This window comes from Salvelinus fontinalis, chromosome 26, assembly GCF_029448725.1.
Source record: "Salvelinus fontinalis isolate EN_2023a chromosome 26, ASM2944872v1, whole genome shotgun sequence".
Lineage (NCBI taxonomy): Eukaryota > Metazoa > Chordata > Actinopteri > Salmoniformes > Salmonidae > Salvelinus > Salvelinus fontinalis.
The window spans coordinates 24,249,688-24,269,245 of NC_074690.1; the positions used below are offsets into that span (position 1 = coordinate 24,249,688).

At 42.0% G+C, this 19,558-nt stretch overlaps 1 protein-coding gene across 2 annotated transcripts in view; it reads right to left on the reverse strand.

Moving 5' to 3' along the window:
• Positions 1-474: 474 nt before the first annotated feature.
• LOC129823979 (WD repeat-containing protein 37) overlaps positions 475-19,558 on the reverse strand; it is a 26,140-nt gene continuing 7,056 nt past the window's right edge. Inside the window, exons 6-15 of one of the 2 annotated variants that reach the window (XM_055883179.1) lie at positions 18,218-18,353; positions 17,414-17,485; positions 14,603-14,647; positions 14,410-14,486; positions 14,024-14,258; positions 13,542-13,683; positions 11,390-11,524; positions 11,060-11,174; positions 3,883-4,029; positions 475-3,679 (exon numbers count right to left, since the gene is read on the reverse strand). In XM_055883179.1, coding sequence (XP_055739154.1) covers positions 3,898-4,029; positions 11,060-11,174; positions 11,390-11,524; positions 13,542-13,683; positions 14,024-14,258; positions 14,410-14,486; positions 14,603-14,647; positions 17,414-17,485; positions 18,218-18,353 — 1,089 coding nt within the window. In that variant the 3' untranslated portion in view covers positions 475-3,679; positions 3,883-3,897. Of the gene's footprint in view, positions 3,680-3,882; positions 4,030-11,059; positions 11,175-11,389; positions 11,525-13,541; positions 13,684-14,023; positions 14,262-14,409; positions 14,487-14,602; positions 14,648-17,413; positions 17,486-18,217; positions 18,354-19,558 lie in introns of both variants that reach the window. The other variant, XM_055883178.1, reaches the window with a different exon arrangement.

Here is a 19,558-nt window from a genome sequence, read left to right on the forward strand (position 1 = left end):
GTATAACAGTATTAAAATAGTTTTTTTGCGGACAGACAGTTTTGACAGTAATTTACTCTCGTTAGTATTTTCCCTGTTACAATTGCACCCATACACCTATAAACACATAGTGCATTAAACGTTATATTCATGTATTTCCTCTTTCCACAAGCAATCGTATTGCTTGATATTTATTTCCACACAAAACAGACACCATCTCACAGACTAAAATGATTGAATGCTAATAGTAATGCAGAAGTACTTTCTATCTAGATCATTGAATAACAAATGTAAGAGTAATTTATATTTTTATCAAAGTGAGTCAATTGGCAATTTTAGAATAATCTAATTGGTCTTTGCCTGTTTTCTGACAACTGGGTGATAAAAGACTGAACAATTCATTTAACACTATCCTCATATCACGGCACCAAAGTAATGGTCAGCCTTGCAAGACTCGAAGCAAGGCTGAACTACGACACAAAGAAAAGGACACAATTCTGAGGGAATGAAACGGCACAACATTTTATTTTATTTCACAAGCTGCTGTTACTTATGAATAGCCACCATGCGCGCGCACGCACGCACGCAAGCACACACACACACACACACACACACAGCTAAACTGTTTCATGTTATGAGATGTGTACTAGTGGAGCTCTTGTTAAAATGAACCAATTTTACCACATAAAATATCATTAGGTAGGTAACGAAAGTTTTACTAAAGCTTTTACACTGTTTATTTCTACTGCTAAGTTTGTATGATGTACTGAGGGTATGCGTCTCAAATTGCACCTTATTCCCTTTGTAACGCATTACATACGGAATAGGGTGCCATTTGGGAAACAAGCAAGCCCTGTACTCCATTGAAATGAACACAGGACCACATGTACATGACCAGCTGAGAAAACCATGAGACTGAAATGTAAATAAATTCATGAAGAAAGTGATGATAAACATGGTCAACTAGCTATGCATGGTGGCTCAGGAGGTCAGCCAGTCTGTTTGTGCTACCATGCCAACTCCTTTTCATTCATTGTCATGCCAAACGAGCAATGAAGTTGGCAAGCGCACAAACAGATCTGGCACCAGGCTAGACTTCACATTCACAGGCCATACATCTTTGATATTTCAAACAAATTTGTTTCACTTAAATCACGGATGACAATCCTGGACAGCTACGGTCCAAGAGACATCTCTTATTATATCAACCCATGTAACAGATTACCATAGTCACTTAATCAATGCCTCTAGTACTACATCATGTGGTATTAGTAATGCATAGAACTGCACAACCACATCTACAGTAGCCTATTTTCAGTGCCAATCTGTTTGTGCCATCATGTCAACTCCTTGTCACTTACAGTAGTGTCATGTTTGGCTTGACAATGACCAATGGAGTTGGTAAGAGCACAAACGGACGTGGGACCAGGCTAGGAGTAACCTTTAAGACATCCCTGATGTAAACGATACATGAGAAAGACTACATGCAAACCACTATAGATTAAAACAACAATACTTCAGCCAATGAAACCAAAGAGATCCAACTGATTTTAACTGCACAGGATGAAGAACTAGTGGAAATGAAAAGATCACCTCAAAGTTAAAAGGATAATAAAATATGCAGCAGGAATACACCATTAAGCCAAATAGGCCACTTTGAATTGAGATGATTACATTTAATTTTCTCCAGATGTGAAATTTATTGTGGAAGGAAAATTACGCTCACTTAGAACCGTGGGCCTACACCTGGAACCACTTTATTTTGTCACAATAACGATTCCATAATGGGATAAAAGATGTTCAACGTGACTTCTTGTATAAATATCAATAGTCAATATGTTGTTACAAGTTGGCAAAACACAAAGCATATCCAAGTCTCTACAGAAGCATTTACGACTGCAATAAAGCTGGCTTTTCTCATGAGATAGATACATAATTTTGTATAATTAGTCTGCGTAAGTGCAGGAATGAAACCAAGTCAACTGTGCTGCCTGCCAAGTGACTCTCACAGACAATTACACTCAAAATGTTTAAGTTCAACATTGATTCTCTTTCTCTAAAAAACAGACACAGCTACTTTATGACATCACACTTACCTCAAACATTTAATAATCTCTTCTTCTTTTAGTTTTCTATGCAGAAATTAACGCCATGATCACTGAGCACACCAAGCATGTTAGAGCTATTGCATTAGAACGCTCTTAGAGATCCCACTTACGCAAGGAAGTACCACGTGGTAACAAATTACTGACCTGTATATCCCTGTAACAGGTTCAATACTGACTAATTCTAAGAAACACTTCACATATTATTGTTTGTAAACTCTAAAGCAATTTCATGACGTCTTACTTTCTAAGACTCATTTATGATTATTACACATGAATGAAGTGCCTATTAAAATGGTGAAGACGATCAACCTCAACCTGAATGAAGTGCCTATTAAAACGGTGAAGACGATCAACCTCAACCTGAATGAAGTGCCTATTAAAACGGTGAAGACGATCAACCTCAACATGAATGAAGTGCCTATTAAAACGGTGAAGACGATCAACCTCAACATGAATGAAGTGCCTATTAAAACGGTGAAGACGATCAACCTCAACCTGAATGAAGTGCCTATTAAAACGGTGAAGACGATCAACCTCAACCTGAATGAAGTGCCTATTAAAACGGTGAAGACGATCAACCTCAACCTGAATGAAGTGCCTATTAAAACGGTGAAGACGATCAACCTCAACATGAATGAAGTGCCTATTAAAACGGTGAAGACGATCAACCTCAACATGAATGAAGTGCCTATTAAAACGGTGAAGACGATCAACCTCAACCTGAATGAAGTGCCTATTAAAATGGTGAAGACGATCAACCTCAACCTCTAAACATGAGGTGTTTACACAATTTAATCCACTGGTACAACATACTGTCTAGGACTCAAGAGTAGGATTCTGTCAAGTCTGTACAAAAGCTGCAATGGTATTTTGGCTAAAACAGTTTTTAACAACAAATACAATTGTAACAGCTATTGGTTATAAAAGGTGCATGACAGAGCCACTTGAACACTGTACCTTAGCAGCTCTGCATGTTCCTTATTCAGTGCTCAGTTGATCACCAATAGATGGTCAAAGTATGGCTCTGCCGAAATGGCACAGAGATATGCAGTAGCTTGGCTAGCTGTACTTCTGAGCGGTTGAGGTGGATTCGAAAGTAGATGTGTGGCATTTCAGTACTAACACAAGTCTCCATGAAACGCTGCTCATTATCAACGAGGCTACACCATCAACAAGGTGCCTGACCTATTCTGAACTGAAAATTAGGGTGACTACAATATCCCCCCGTACCTTCTTTATGTCAGTGCTATTGATCATCAGAAGGAAAGTCATGAATAAACTGATCAAAACAAGCCCAACAACAAAGCAGAGAGTAGTCTTTTACATTTTCTGTACATACATGGGCAAGTTTGAAAACCACCACACACCATCACACATGTATGTAGTACGGTATGTATATTCAAACTATGCAGACCAGACTGACCACATTTGGAGTGTGAGAAGAACATGAATACTTGACACAGAGAGAGAGTGGTCCTCGATCGATCTTCTCCCCTCCCTGCCTGAGGGTGGTGACATCTAACTGAACTGACCAGGGATCAGCTCTTAACATGGGGTTCAGTGAGCAGATGGGCCAGGCGGATGGCTCAGGGCTGACACACAAGAAAACAATACGATGACATTTACATTTTGTAAATCACATCCCCCTTTGAGATATGTATAGAAAAAAGAAGTAATGTAAAAAAAATATATATATAAATATATACAGTTGCAAATAACACAGAGGCGGTTTCGCAGGCACAGATTAGGCCTAGTCCTGAAGTACATAAGATAGTAAGTGAGGGGGAAAACAAACCTGTCTGGGCTGGGCTCACTTCTCCTGCAGCAGAGCTGGGATGTTGATGTTCCATCCAATGGCCTGCCTGTCAAAGCCACAGCTGAACAGGTTACAGGAGGAGTTGTCTTCACACCAGGCTGAGCAGCACACCATGCGCCGGTGGCCCTGTGAAGCAACAGCCACATTAGTACACTAAATGGTATACTGTACTACAAAGCAGGATCAATGAATTAGCCAGTTACCTTTGATAAACAACCAGAAATAACTGTCGATTTTCTGGTTCATTAAGAAAGCTAAACGTACATTACCAGTCAAAAGTTTGGATACCTACTCATTCATGGGTTTCTTTATTTTTACTATTTTCTACTTTGTAGAATAATAGCAAAGACATCAAAACTATGAAATAACACATATGGAATCATGTAGTAACCAAAAAAGTTTAAACAAATAAAAATATGTTTTAGATTCTTCAAAGTAGCCACCCATTGCCTTGACAGCTTTGCACACTTGTGGTGTTCTCTCAACCAGCATCACCTGGAATGCTTTTCCAACAGTTTTGAAGGAGTTTCCACATATGTTGAGCACCTGTTTGCTGCTTTTCCTTGACTCTGTGGTCCAACTCATCCCAAACCATCTCAATTGGGTTGAGGTCTGATGATTGTGGAAGCCAGGCCATCTGATACAGCACTCCATCACTCTCCTTCTTAGTCAAATAACCCTTACACAGCCTGGAGGTGTGTTGGGTCATTGTCCTGTTGAAAAAACAAATTATAGTCCCACTAAGCGCAAACCAGATGGGATGGCGTATCGCTGCAGAATGCTGTGGTAGCCATGCTGGTTAAGTATGCTTAATTTTTTATTTAACCATGTAGGCTAGTTGAGACAAGTTCTCATTTACAACTGCGACCTGGCCAAGATAAAGCAAAGCAGTGCGACACAAACAACAACACAGAGTTACACATGGAATAAATAAGCGTACAGTCAATAACACAATAGAAAAAATAAAGTCTATATACAGTATGTGCAAATGGCATGAGGAGGTAAGGCAATAAATAGGCCATAGTAGCAAGTAATAACAATTTAGCAAATTAACACTGGAGTGAAAGATGTGCAGATGATGATGTGCAAGTTGAAATACTGGTGTGCAAAAGAACAAAAAAGTAAATAAATACAATATGGGAATGAGGTATGTAGATTGGATGGGCTATTTACAGATGGACTACGTACAGCTGCAGCGATCGGTTAGCTGCTCAGATAGCTGATGTTTAAATTTAGTAAGGGAAATATAAGTCTCCAGCTTCAGCGATTTTTGCAATTCCTTCCAGTTATTGGCAGCAGAGAACTGGAAGGAAAGGCAGCCACATACGTGTTGGGGATGACCAGTGAGATATACCTGCTGGAGCGTGTGCTATGGGTGGGTGTTGTTATCATGACCACTGAGCTGAGATAAGGCGGAGCTTTACCTAGCAAAGACTTATAGATGAACTGTAGCCAGTGGGTCTGGCGACGAATATCTAGCGAGGGCCAGCCGACTAGAGCATACAGGTCGCAGTGGTGGGTGGTATATGGGGCTTTGGTGACAAAACAAATGGCACTGTGATAGACTGCATCCAGTTTGCTGAGCAGAGTGTTGGAGGCTATTTTGTAAATGTCATCACCGAAGTCGAGGATCGGTAGGATAGTCAGTTTGTTTTACTAGGGTATGTTTGGCGTGGCGTGAGTGAAGGAGGATTTGTTGCGAAACAGAAAGCCGATTCTAGATTTAATTTTGGATTGGAGATGTTAAATATTACATTTACATTTACATTTACGTCATTTAGCAGACGCTCTTATCCAGAGCGACTTACAAATTGGTGCATTCACCTAATGACATCCAGTGGAACAGCCACTTTACAATAGTGCATCTAAATCTTTTAAGGGGGGGGGGGGGGCAGAAGGATTGCTTTATCCTATCCTAGGTATTCCTTGAAGAGGTGGGGTTTCAGGTGTCTCCGGAAGGTGGTGATTGACTCCGCTGTCCTGGCGTCGTGAGGGAGTTTGTTCCACCATTGGGGTGCCAGAGCAGCGAACAGTTTTGACTGGGCTGAGCGGGAACTGTACTTCCTCAGTGGTAGGGAGGCGAGCAGGCCAGAGGTGGATGAACGCAGTGCCCTTGTTTGGGTGTAGGGCCTGATCAGAGCCTGAAGGTACGGAGGTGCCGTTCCCCTCACAGCTCCGTAGGCAAGCACCATGGTCTTGTAGCGGATGCGAGCTTCAACTGGAAGCCAGTGGAGAGAGCGGAGGAGCGGGGTGACGTGAGAGAACTTGGGAAGGTTGAACACCAGACGGGCTGCGGCGTTCTGGATGAGTTGTAGGGGTTTGATGGCACAGGCAGGGAGCCCAGCCAACAGCGAGTTGCAGTAATCCAGACGGGAGATGACAAGTGCCTGGATTAGGACCTGCGCCGCTTCCTGTGTGAGGCAGGGTCGTACTCTGCGGATGTTGTAGAGCATGAACCTACAGGAAATATGACTCTGGAAGGAGAGTTTACAGTCTAGCCAGACACCTAGGTATTTGTAGTTGTCCACATATTCTAAGTCAGTACCGTCCAGAGTAGTGATGCTAGTCGGGCGGGCGGGCGCGGGCAGCGAATGGTTGAAAAGCATGCATTTAGTTTTACTAGCATTTAAGGAGGCCACGGAAGGAGTGTTGCATGGCATTGTAGCTTGTTTGGAGGTTTGTTAACACAGTGTCCAAAGAAGGGCCAGATGTATACAGAATGGTGTTGTCTGCATAGAGGTGGATCAGGGAATCACCTGCAGCAAGAGCAACATCGTTGATATATACAGAGAAAAGAGTCGGCCCAAGAATAGAACCCTGTGGTACCCCCATAGAGATTGCCAGAGGTCCGGACAACAGGCCCTCCGATTTGACACACTGAACTCTATCTGAGAAGTAGTTGGTGAACCAGGGAGGCAGTCATTTGAGAAACCAAGGCTGTGGAGTCTGCCGATAAGAATACAGTGATTGAGAGAGTTGAAAGCCTTGGCCAGGTCAATGAAGACAGCTGCACAGTACAATCTTTAAACAATGGCGGTTATGATATCGTTAGTACCTTGAGCGTGGCTGTGGTGCACCCGTGACCAGCTCGGAAACTGGATTGCACAGCGGAGAAGGTACGGTGGGATTTGAAATGGTTAGTGATCTGTTTATTAACTTGGCTTTCGAAGACTTTAGAAAGACAGGGCAGGATGGATATAGGTCTATAACAGTTTGGGTCTAGAGTGTCATCCCCTTTGAAGAGGGGGATGACCGCGGCAGCGTTCCAATCTTTAGGGATCTTGGACGATACGAAAGAGAGGTTGAACAGACTGGTAATAGGGGTTGCAACAATGGCGGTGGATAATTTTAGAAAGAGAGGGTCCAGATTGTCTAGCCTAGCTGATTTGTACGGATCCAGGTTTTGCAGATCTTTCAGAACATCTGCTATCTGGATTTGGGTGAAGGAGAAGCTGGGGAGGCTTGGGCAAGTAGTTGCGGAGCTGTTGGCCGGGGTTGTGGTAGCCAGATGGAAAGCATGGCTAGCCGTAGAGAAATGCTTATTGAAATTCTCGATTATCGTGGATTTATCGGTGGTGACCGTGTTACCTAGCCTCAGAGCAGTGGGCAGCTGGGAGGAGATGCTCTTGTTCTCCATGGACTTTACAGTGTCCCAAAACTTTTTGGAGGTCGAGCTACAGGATGCAAATTTCTGTTTGAAAAAGCTAGCCTTTGCTTTCCTGACTGACTGCGTGTATTGGTTCCCGACTTCCCTGAACAGTTGCATATCACGGGGAATATTCGATGCCATTGCAGTCAGCCACAGGATGTTTTTGTGCTGGTCGAGGGCAGTCAGGTCTGGAGTGAACCAAGGGCTATATCTGTTCTTAGTTCTCCATTTTTTGAAAGGGGCATGCTTATTTAAGATGGTGAGGAAATTACTTTTAAAGATGGCCAGGCATCCTTGACTGACGGGATGAGGTCAATATCCTTCCAGGATACCCAGGCCAGGTCGATTAGAAAGGCCTGCTCACAGAAGTGTTTTAGGGAGCGTTTGACAGTGATGAGGGGTGGTCGTTTAACCGCGGACCCATAGCGGATGCAGGCAATGAGGCAGTGATCGCTGAGATTCTGATTGAAAACAGCAGAGGTGTATTTGGAGGGCAAGTTGGTCAGGATAATATCCATGAGGGTGCCCATGTTTACAGATTTAGGGTTGTACCTGGTTGGTTCCTTGATCATTTATGTGAGATTGAGGGCATCTATCTTAGATTGCAGGACTGCCGGGGTGTTAAGCATATCCCAGTTTAGGTCACCTAAAAGAACGAACTCTGAAGATAGATGATGGCAATCAATTCACATATGGTGTCCAGGGCACAGCTGGGAGCTGAGGGGGGTCTATAACAGGCGGCAACAGTGAGTGACTTTTATTTCTGGAGAGATTCATTTTTAAAATTAGAAGCTCAAACTGTTTGGGCATAGACCTGGAAAGTATGACAGAACTTTGCAAGCTATCTCTGCAGTTGATTGCAACTCCTCCCGCTTTGGCAGTTCTATCTTGACTGAAAATGTTGTAGTTGGGGACGGAAATCTCAGAATTTTTGGTGGCCTTCCTAAGCCAGGATTCAGACACGGCAAGGACATAAGGGTTGGCGGTGTGTGCTATAGCAGTGAATAAAACAAACCTAGGGAGGAGGCTTCTGATGTTAACATGCATGAAACCAAGGCTTTTTCAGTTACAGAAGTCAATAAATGAGAGTGCCTGGGGACACGCAGGGCCTGGGTTAACCTCCACATCCCCCGAGGAACAGAGGAGGAGTAGGATGAGGGTACGGCTAAAGGCTATCAAAACTGGTCATCTAGTGCGTTGGGGACAAAGAATAAAAGGAGCAGATTTCTGGGCGTGGTAGAACAGATTCAGGGCATAATGTACAGACGGGTATGGTGGGGTGCGGGTACAGTGGAGGAAAACCCAGGCATTTTGTGACGATAAGAGAGGTTGCATCTCTGGACGTACTAGTTATGCTGGGTGAGGTCACCGCATGTGTGGGAGGTGGGACAAAGGAGGTATCTGAGGCATGTTGAGTGGGACTAGGGGCTCCGTAGTAAACTAAAAACAATGATAACTATCCTAAACAACAATATACATACAAGGCATATTGACATTTGAGAGAGACATAAAGCGAGGCATAAAGCAATCACAGGTGTTGATTGGGAGAGCTATCTAAGACAACAACGGGTAAGACAACAGCAGCTAATCAGCCAAGACAATAACAGGTAAAATGGCGATGAATGGGCAGAGGGGGTCAATTAACTACACATAGGGCCTAAGTTCGAGGCTGGGGCCGTCAGATGAACACAAATTAATTCTAAATAAATCACAGACAGTGTCACCAACAAAGCACCCCCACAGCAAAACACCTCCTCCATGCATCACGGTGGGAACCACACATGCGGAGATCATCTGTTCACCTACTCCGCGTCTCTACCTCAAATTTGGACTCAGACCAAAAGGACAGATTTTCCACCAGTCTAATCTCCATTGCTCATGTTTCTTGGCCCAAGCAAGTCTCTTCTTATTATTGGTGTCCTTTAGTAGTAGTTTCTTTGCAGCAATTTAATCATGAAGGCCTGATTCACGCAGTCTCCTCTGAACAGTTGATGTTGAGAAGTGTCTGTTACTTGAACTCTGAAGCATTTATTTGGGCTGCAATTTCTGAGGCTCCAATGAACTTATCCTCTGCATCAGAGGTAACTCTGGGTCTTCCTTTCCTGTGGTGGTCCTCATGAGAGCCAGTTTCATCATAGCACTTAATTGTTTTTGCTACTGCGCAAAAGTTCTTTACATTTTCCGCATTGACTGACCTTCATGTCTTAAAGTAATGATGGACTGTCATTTATCTTTGCTTATTAGAGCTGTTCTTGCCATAATATGGACTTGGTCTTTTACCAAATAGGTAAATATATCTTCTGTATACCAACCCTACCTTGTCACAACACAACTGATTGGCTCAAATGCATTAAGGAGGAAAGAAATTCCACAAATTAACAAGGCACACCTGTTAATAGAAATCCATTCCAGGTGACATCCTCATGAAGCTGGTTGAGAGAACGCCAAGAGTGTGCAAAGCTGTCATCAAGACAAAGGGTGGCTACTTTGAAGAATCTCGAATATAAAATGTTTGATTTGTTTAACACTTTTTTGGTTACTACATGATTCCATGTGTTATTTCAAAGTTTGATGTCTTCACTATATTCTACAATGTTGAAAATAGTAAAAATAAAGAAAAACCCTGGAATGAGTAGGTGCGTCAAAACTTCTGACTGGTACTGTATATACACACAGTGTACAAAACATTAGGAACACCTCCCTAATATTGAGTTGCACACCCCTTTTTTGGGGGGCGCCTCAGCCTCAATTCGTTGGGGCATGGACTCCACAAGGTGTTCGAAAGCGTTCCACAGGGATGCGGGCCCATGCGGACTCCAATTCTTCCCACAGTTGTGTCATGTTGGCTGGATGTCCTTTGGGTGGTGAACCATTCTTGACACACCCGAGAAACTGTTGAGTGTGTAAAACCCAGCAGTGTTGCAGTTCTTGACACACTCAAACCAGTGTACCTGGCACTTACTACCATTCTCCGTTCAAAAGCAGTTAAATATTTTGTCTTGCCCATTCACCCTCAATGGCACACATACACAATCCATGTCTTAAGGCTTAAAAATCCTTCTTTAACCTGTCTCCTCCCCTTCATCTACACTGAAGTGGATTTAACAAGTGACATCAATAAGGGATCATAGCTTTCACCTGGATTCACCTGGTCAATCTGTCATGGAAAGAGCAGTTGTTCCTAATGTTTTGGGTTGTTGAGTCAATTAGACCAAACTAATTTCAAGTAAAAAATGTGTTTTTTAAAGTTAGCTGGCTAACTACTTGATCCTACTTTGTAGTTGTCCAATAAAATCTGCTTGTTTTTTTGTCAACATTTTTGGTTATGGTGCAAAAGATTTTGCTACGTTGTAAACTAATGAATATGATCCTGACTTATGTGCCATGATATAAATATCCAGCCCAATCTATAGATCAGTAAAACCACTACAGATGCAGATTACACTGGAAATATACTAGATGAAAAATACTATGTATTTGCTGCCTCTGTGTGTTGGTGCTGGTTACCTGTCTGTTGCTGTGTGGGAGTCGAGCCAGCCGCACTCCTGACATGTCAAACAGCCGAACTTGTCGATTGTCGTGAGGAAGAGCAATGATTCTTTGACTCACCGACACGCTTATCCTGTAAGAAGTAGTTCAAAGTACAGTAAAAAAACACACATTTTTATTGAACCTTCTAAAAACAAAATTCCCAGTGACATATTTAGATTATTTGGCTCACCGACATGCTCATCCTGAAAGGGGTTAAAAAATATAATATGAATTCTTAAATACCAGTCTTGACAGGTTCAAACCAATACTTGCCTACTATCTTAATTTGAAAGTCCTCGCTCTCACCTATTGACTGCAGAGTCTGTGCGGATTGTTGCTATGGGTGACCTCATGTTCTTGAGGTCCCAGACCTTGACGGTGCGATCGTCACTCCCAGACACCACATTGTCCCCCACAGTGAACACTGCTGATGTCACCGTGCTGGAGACGCATGACATGGCGGAAGAGAGTCATTCAAAACAGTCATTCACGTGCTTTCCTTGCTCTTTGGGGCTTAGGCCAGATTACTGGAAAGCACTTAGTGAGAACTGTTGACGTTAAAAGGGCTTTATGAAATGAATGAGATTGAAGTTGACTGAATCAACCACACACTGATGTTGTCCTAGTGAGGGAACTCTGACAACTAATATCCTAGGAAATGTTGACACTTAATAGTATTACAGTTAGCTAGGGTTGCAAAGGGAAGGTACAGTGGGGAGAACAAGTATTTGATACACTGCCGATTTTGCAGGTTTTCCTACTTACAAAGCATGTAGAGGTCTGTAATTTTTATCATAGGTACACTTCAACTGTGAGAGATGGAATCTAAAACAAAAATCCAGAAAATCACATTGTATGATTTTTAAGTAATTAAGTTGCATTTTATTGTATGACATAAGTATTTGTTCACCTACCAACCAGTAAGAATTCCGGCTCTCACAGACCTGTTAGTTTTCTTCACAGAGAGCTGTGCAAGGACATCAGGGATAAAATTGTAGACCTGCACAAGGCTGGGATGGGCTACAGGACAATAGGCAAGCAACTTGCTGAGAAGGCAACAAGTGTTGGCGCAATTATTAGAAAATGGAAGAAGTTCAAGATGACTGTCAATCACCCTCGGTCTGGGGCTCCATGCAAGATCTCACCTCACAGCTCTCTGTGAAGAAAAACTAACAGGTCTGTGAGAGCCGGAATTCTTACTGGTTGGTAGGTGAACAAATACTTATGTCATACAATAAAATGCAACTTAATTACTTAAAAATCATACAATGTGATTTTCTGGATTTTTGTTTTAGATTCCATCTCTCACAGTTGAAGTGTACCTATGATAAAAATTACAGACCTCTACATGCTTTGCAAGAAGGAAAACCTGCAAAATCAGCAGTGTGTCAAACACTTGTTCTCCCCACTGTATATTAGCAGAAACTTTCTAAGTTTACCAATAAACTAACAAAATTTTGGTAACTTTCAAGGACTTTATGTAATTTACAACAAGACATCTAGTGGCCCTTTTGGGTAATTCAGATTATCATAGGTGTCTAATTATATCTGACCCTTTGTGTGGCCTTATCACATTTAAATATATGAAATAATTAAATAAAATGATTTAAAAAATGAATGACAAAGCTGTAAAACATTATCCTAAATATAAACCAACTTAGTGAATATCATTGGTGTTTAATATTTTTTATTTAACTAGGCAAGGGTTATATATAGGCAAGGGTTTCAGCAGTTTCAGCATGAAATATCTTTCTTTTACATTTATTTTACTATGTCAGTATGTATTTGTTGTCAATATTTTGGCGCCAAACTGGAGGCAGTTGCGAAGAAAAGTCAATAGTTGGAAGAGTTGCAGAGTTAATTGAAAATAATGCCATTGTTGATTAGATGCTTTTTTCATTAATTAGGCTGTTTTCTCTTGGACCATATGGTCAATCTTCTAGAAACTCATGAACAATATGGATACAGATTACTAAAGTTACCATAGATTGCCATCAATTACCTGTTAATTACCCAAATTACAGAAGCATCTGGTAACTTTGGTACATTTCCAGTAGCTTTGCAACCCTAGATACAGTAGATTTTCAGTATGAAAGGAATACCTAGATATTTACTACAACACACAGATGCTGTCTTGGTGGGAATATTTGAGGCCTGAAGGTCACCAGCTACTTCATCCACTTGACTGACTCATGTATCGCGGTATCATTTGTTCTGGATACTAATGGCTGATTAGCTGTGCCCTCATCCGCTACTGTTGGCAGACCAAATCAACCCCCTGTAATCTAAACAGACACATTGATAATGACTGCAAATTAATGTCTAATTAATGTCATTCATATGGGTGGCGAGATGCTTTCTGCATGAATTTTGTAGGGGTGCTAGTGACAGACTGAAAGAGTGGATGAGGGATCTCTGAGGTCCAACAGGCGGAAGGTGGTGTGTGTGTGCAACTCACTCGGTGTGTCCCTGGAACACGTTGACAGAGTGGATGGAGGGGTCTCTGAAGTCCCACAGACGGAAGGTGGTGTCTCTGGATGAGGTGACCACCAGACGCTGAGTGGGGTGGGTGCAACAATGGGTCAGCTCCTGGTCGTGGCCTGCACGCGCACACGCACACACGCACAGAGGTGAGGTAGAGACATACGGCAGAGCAAAGAACTGCTGCAGAGAACTCTTAAGGGAACATTGATTATGATTGAAAAGTGATCAGAGGCTCAATGGCAGACATAAAATGCCAGCAAACAACCTACATCTAATGATTACTCTACAGACACTTAAACCACACATTAAGGGGTGGTTTCCCATAGACATGTTAAGCCTATTCCTGGACTAAAGAGCATTTTCAATAGATATTCTCCATTGCGCTTGCTTTTTAGTCCAGAACTCGGCTTAATCTGTGTCCCAGAAACCGTCCCTAAGAGAACGGCTGGTTTGTACCAGTGAGTGAGTGGACGAGCTCAGAGGTCTCCACATCATACAGGTTGGCAGCCCGATCCCAGGAGGCTGTAACCACCTGCTTGCCCCCCACCAGCCAGTCTGCAGCGATGACAACCCCCTGGTGGCTCCTGAGGGTAGTTGAAGCCATGCGGATGGAGGGACACTCGTTAGGGCCCTCACCGTCCCCGTCAGCCTCGTCCTTATCTGAGAAGTCTATGTCGTCGTCACAGGGCGTCTGCTGTGGAATCGGAGACACACACACACACACACACACACACACACACACACACACACACACACACACACACACACACAGAGATCAGCATGTTGAACAAGACATCTGTAGATGCAGTGGGTTATAAGATATATGGTTTTGAGAAGCTTACACTGATGTCGGCTACAGGCTGTGGGGTGGGCAGCTGCACCATGTACCTCCAGATATGGGCTGTCTGGTCACCAGACGCTGTGTACAGAGCAGAAAGAGGCCTCAAACACCTCCAAACCAATAGGCATCTGAACATACAATGGACTAAAATGTGTTTTTCATACAATTGTGGACATTGAGCAAAAGGTCCTTACCTGTAAGAGCCATCTGTTCCGTGGGATGGAACTTGATAGAGTTAACTTGAAAGAGAAAACATAGGAGGTATTTCTTCATATAGTTATTATTGAATAGCCTCCACAATAAAACTTTGGGCCCATCCAAAATCGCACCCTATTCCGTATTTGTATTTATTTGGGATACCCAAGGCAACAGCTACTCTTCCTGGGGTCCAAACACACCAAAGTAACCACATTACATATACAACAACAGATAAAACAGTGAACTATGTTTGTACTGAATAAGCTAAAGATAAAACAGTACACCATATAACATTCCTACACCACCACATGTCCACAACACAAAATGTTCAATACCACCATACAACAATATCACAATGTGTGCATATGCATGTGTCTGTACCTTTGTATGTGTCTCTTCGCAGTCCCCGTTGTTCCATAAGGTGTATTTTTTCATGTTTTTAAAATCTGATTCTACTGCTTGCATCAGTTACCTGATGTGGAATAGAGTTCCATGTAGTCATGGCTCTATGCGGAACTTTGTACCTCCCATAGTCTGTTCTGGACTTCTGGTGGCATGTCTTGTGGGGTATGCATGAGTGTCTGAGCTGTGTGCCAGTAGTTTAAAAACAGACAGCTCAGCACATTCAGCTTGTCAACACCTCTTACAAAAACAAGTAATGATGAAGTCAATCTCTCTTCCACTTTGAGCCATGAGAGATTGACATGCATGTCATTAATGTTAGCTCTGCGTGAACTTCTAAGGGCCAGCCGTGCTGCCTTGTTCTGAGCCAACTGCAATTTTCCCAAGTCCCTCTTTGTGGCACCTGACCACATGACTGAACACTAGTCTAGGTGCGACAAAACTAGGGCCTGTAGGACCTGCCTTGTTGATAGTGTTGTTAAGAAGGCAGAGCAGTGCTTTATTATGGCTAGACTTTTACCCATCTTAGCTACTGTTGTATCAGTATGTTTTGACCATGACAGTTTACAATCCAGGGTTACTCCAAGCAGTTTAGTCACCTCAACTTGCTCAATTTCCATATTATTCATTACAAGACACAGTTGAGGTTTAGGGTTTAGTGAATGATTTGTACAATGCTTTTAGTTTTGGAAATATTTAGGACTAGCTTATTCCTTGCTACCCATTCCGAAACTAACTGCAGCTCTTTGTTAAGCGTTGCAGTCACTTCAGTCGCTGTAGTATCTGATGTGTATAGTGTTGGTTAAGGGCACTGTTGTTTAAGGGCTTGTAAGTAAGCATTTCACGGTAAGGTCTACACTTGTATTCGGCGCATGTGACAAATACAGTTAGATTTTTTTTGAGTCATCATCATCATACATAGACACACTGTCCTTACTCAAAGCCAGTGGCATGTCGTTAGTAAAGATTGAAAAAAGCAAGGGGCCTAAACAGCTACCCTGGGAAATTCCTGATTCTACCTGGATTATGTTTGAGAGGCTTCCATTAAAGAACACCCTCTGTGTTCTGTTAGACAAGTAACTCTTTATCCACATTATAGCAGGGGGTGTAAAGCCATAACACATACGTGTTTCCAGCAGCAGACTATGATCAATAATGTCAAAAGCTGACTAACTAAAGTCTAACAAGACAGTCCCCACAATCATTTTATCATCAATTTCTCTCAGCCAATCATCAGTCATTTGTGTAAGTGCTGTGCTTGTTGAGGGTCCTTCCCTTTAAGTGTGCTGAATGTCTGTTGTCAATTTGTTTCCTGTGAAATAGCATTGCATCTGGTCAAACACCATCTTTTCCAGAAGTTTACTAAGTGTTGGTAACAGGCTGATTGGTCGGCTATTTGAGCCAGTAAAGGGGGCTTTACTATTCTTGGGTAGCGGAATGACTTTAGCTTCCCTCCAGGCCTGAGGGCACACACTTTCTAGTAGGCTTAAATTGAAGATGTGGCAAATAGGAGTGGCAATATCGTCTGCTATTATCCTCAGTAAATGTACATCCAGATTGTCAGACCCCAAGATGCTTGTCATTGTTGATAGACAACAACAAAAAAATCCCCTCTCCCACACTGACTTTCAAAATTCAAAAGTACAATTCTTGTCTTTCATAATTTGGTCAGATATACTTGGATGTGTAATGTCAGCGTTTGTTGCTGGCATATAATCCGTAAATTTGCTTTTCTTGCCAATTAAAAAGTAATTAAAGTAGTTGGCATTATCAGTGGGTTTTGTGATGAATGAGCCATCTGACTCAATGAATGATGGAGCCGAGTTGGCTTTTTCCCCAAAACAATTCATTTAAGGTGCTCCAAAGTTGTTATTTTTAACTATCATTCATCTTTGTTTCATAGTATAGTTATTTTTATTTCGTTTAGTCACATGATTTCTTAATTGTAGTATACTACTTTTTACCAGGGCCCCATAGTGCTCTGGTCAAAAGTATTGCACTATATAGGGAATTGGGTGCCATTTTGGATTCTAAATAGGGTACCATTTCAAATCAAATTTTATTTGTCACATACACATGGTTAGCAGATGTTAATGCAAGTGTAGCGAAATGCTTGTGCTTCTAGTTCCAACCATGCAGTAATATCTAACAAGTAATCTAACCTAACAATTTCACAACAACTACCTTATACACACAAGCGTAAAGAAATGAATCCTGGGGTAACAATGTAAGAAATAACACCTAAAAAAACAAAATACTGCATAGTTTCCTAGGAACGCGAAGCGAGGCGGTCATCTCTGTCGGCGCCGGAAGTAAACATTTGGGACGCTCGCTATGAATCATTTAGACCAGTCACTTTCTTCATGACTACACATAGCATGGATGAAATAAAAACAGTATTTTACCTGATCCTGCATGACCCACATACTTCAGGAGGCACTTCCCAGTCTCGATGCTCCATAGCATGGCACTGTGATCTGTGGACAGACACGTGGTGTACACACACAGTGGCTTAGAACAGTAGGTGTCATTCAGGCCACGCTAGCTTCATACTGTAATCCTTTGAGAGTCTCAAATGGCACCCTATTTCCAATATAAAGCACTACTTTTGACCAGTAGCACTATGGGCATGGTCAAAAGTATTGCACTAAATAGGGAATAGCGTGCCATTTGGGATACAGATCATGATTAATTCAGCTCGCACTACCATCATACTGTAACCATTGCCAAATTACATTTGCCCCCTCTTAGCGTATTAAAAGCACAATAAGCTCTCCGGTCTGAAGGCAATCATTACTAGACTTTATGATCGCTTAATCACAACCTTAACACACACATGTTGACAGTTAAATGGATTGAATATTAAACCAGAGTCTGCAGTGAATTTTAAAGCGCTATTAGGCTGAACATTACTGTGACTCACTAACATGATTGTTCGTTTTGGGCCAGGAGGACAATAAGGCCAGCAGCCAAGACATTGAGAAGCACTGTAGCTAGCTAGGCTAGCAAAATTCTAGCTTGCAAAAACTTGACAGAATTTCCAGATTTTCCATAAATGCTGGTGGGAGGTTTATGTTTCTCTTACTTATTTCCTCCTGATTCCAGGAACCTTACATCTGGGATTTCTATAAAACCAGGGAATTTGGGAAAATCTCCTGGAATTTTGCAACCCTACCACAATGGCATTGGGATGTACTGTAGCGATATACCTGCCGAAGCTGTGCCCAGCACCACGGGCTGTGTCCTGGTGACACTCAGGTCCCATATGCCATCCCTGTGACCTACATACTCCTTGATCAGCTGGCACACGGCTCTGGACGTGGTGGCTTTAAAACTGGAAACGATCTGAAGGGCAGCAGACAGGAGATGGTGTTAACACACAGGGGAATGAAGAGAAGGAAGCATAAATGGAAGCAGGGAGGGACAGCAGCACTGGGTGATGTTGGGGTCACAGGGTCATTAGGGTTCCAAACAGTTAGCATGATACCTCTGCGATGGCTAAGAAGCTTAGGTTGTTTTAGGCTATGTCCAAAATGGCACCATATTCCCTATATAGCGCACTTCTTTAGGGCTCTGATCAAAAATAGTGCACTATATTAGCGAATAGGGTGCCAGTTGGGACACAACGATCATAATTTATTTTTCCACATCACCTCAGTATCATGTTGGAGACACAATCAATATGCAGCATTAATGAAAACGAATTTTAAATGCAAAGCTGTGAAAGAAATAAGAGGGGATAAAGAACATATTAAGCAATATAAGGTTAAATAAAACAAAAAGACTTCAAATAATAATAGTGAAATAATTATCATCAGTCAGTATCCATGTTTACATCTAAAATGGAAATAAAACAAGTTGGACTTCGGAGTGGCAGGTGTTTGAAACAAACCACTAAATAAGTTCCCACTGTAAAAGCAAGAGGGCATAAAGTAACAGGTCAGTTATCTCACCAAAATAATTCAACAACATACATAAACAGGGCTGCAAAACTCTAGTAACTTTCCAAAAATTCCCAGGTGTCCCAGAAATCCCAGTTGAAAGATTCCCAGAATCAACATGGAATAACCAAGAAATCCAAAATCCTCAAAACAGATTTCTGGAAAACCAGAATATTGCAACCACATACAAAAAAACATCAAATCATCCTTGAGAAAACTATGGAAAATAAAGTGTAAATTCAACCCTATGTGAACTTACAGTAAACATATACAGCATAATGGCACAATAGAAGACCAAAATGTTACTCAAAACTTTGATTTGTTAAGTTGCAGGTAGTTTTCAGCGATTGTTCAACCATAGGTTGTTTGTAAGCACAGAACAAGTCAGCAGCACAGCAGCCTATCCACACATAGCAGGAGCAGCTCTGTGTCTCCCAGGGCTGCACAGATAAAACATCTGCAGATACAGTAGCTGAGGGTCTCTCTCAAATAGCACCCTATTTCCTAAATAATGCACTACATTTGACCAGAGCCATTTGGGACACCCCCTGACGCTTTGGTGCGAGATACATGCGATGGTATAATACAAAATAAATGAATATCAAATCA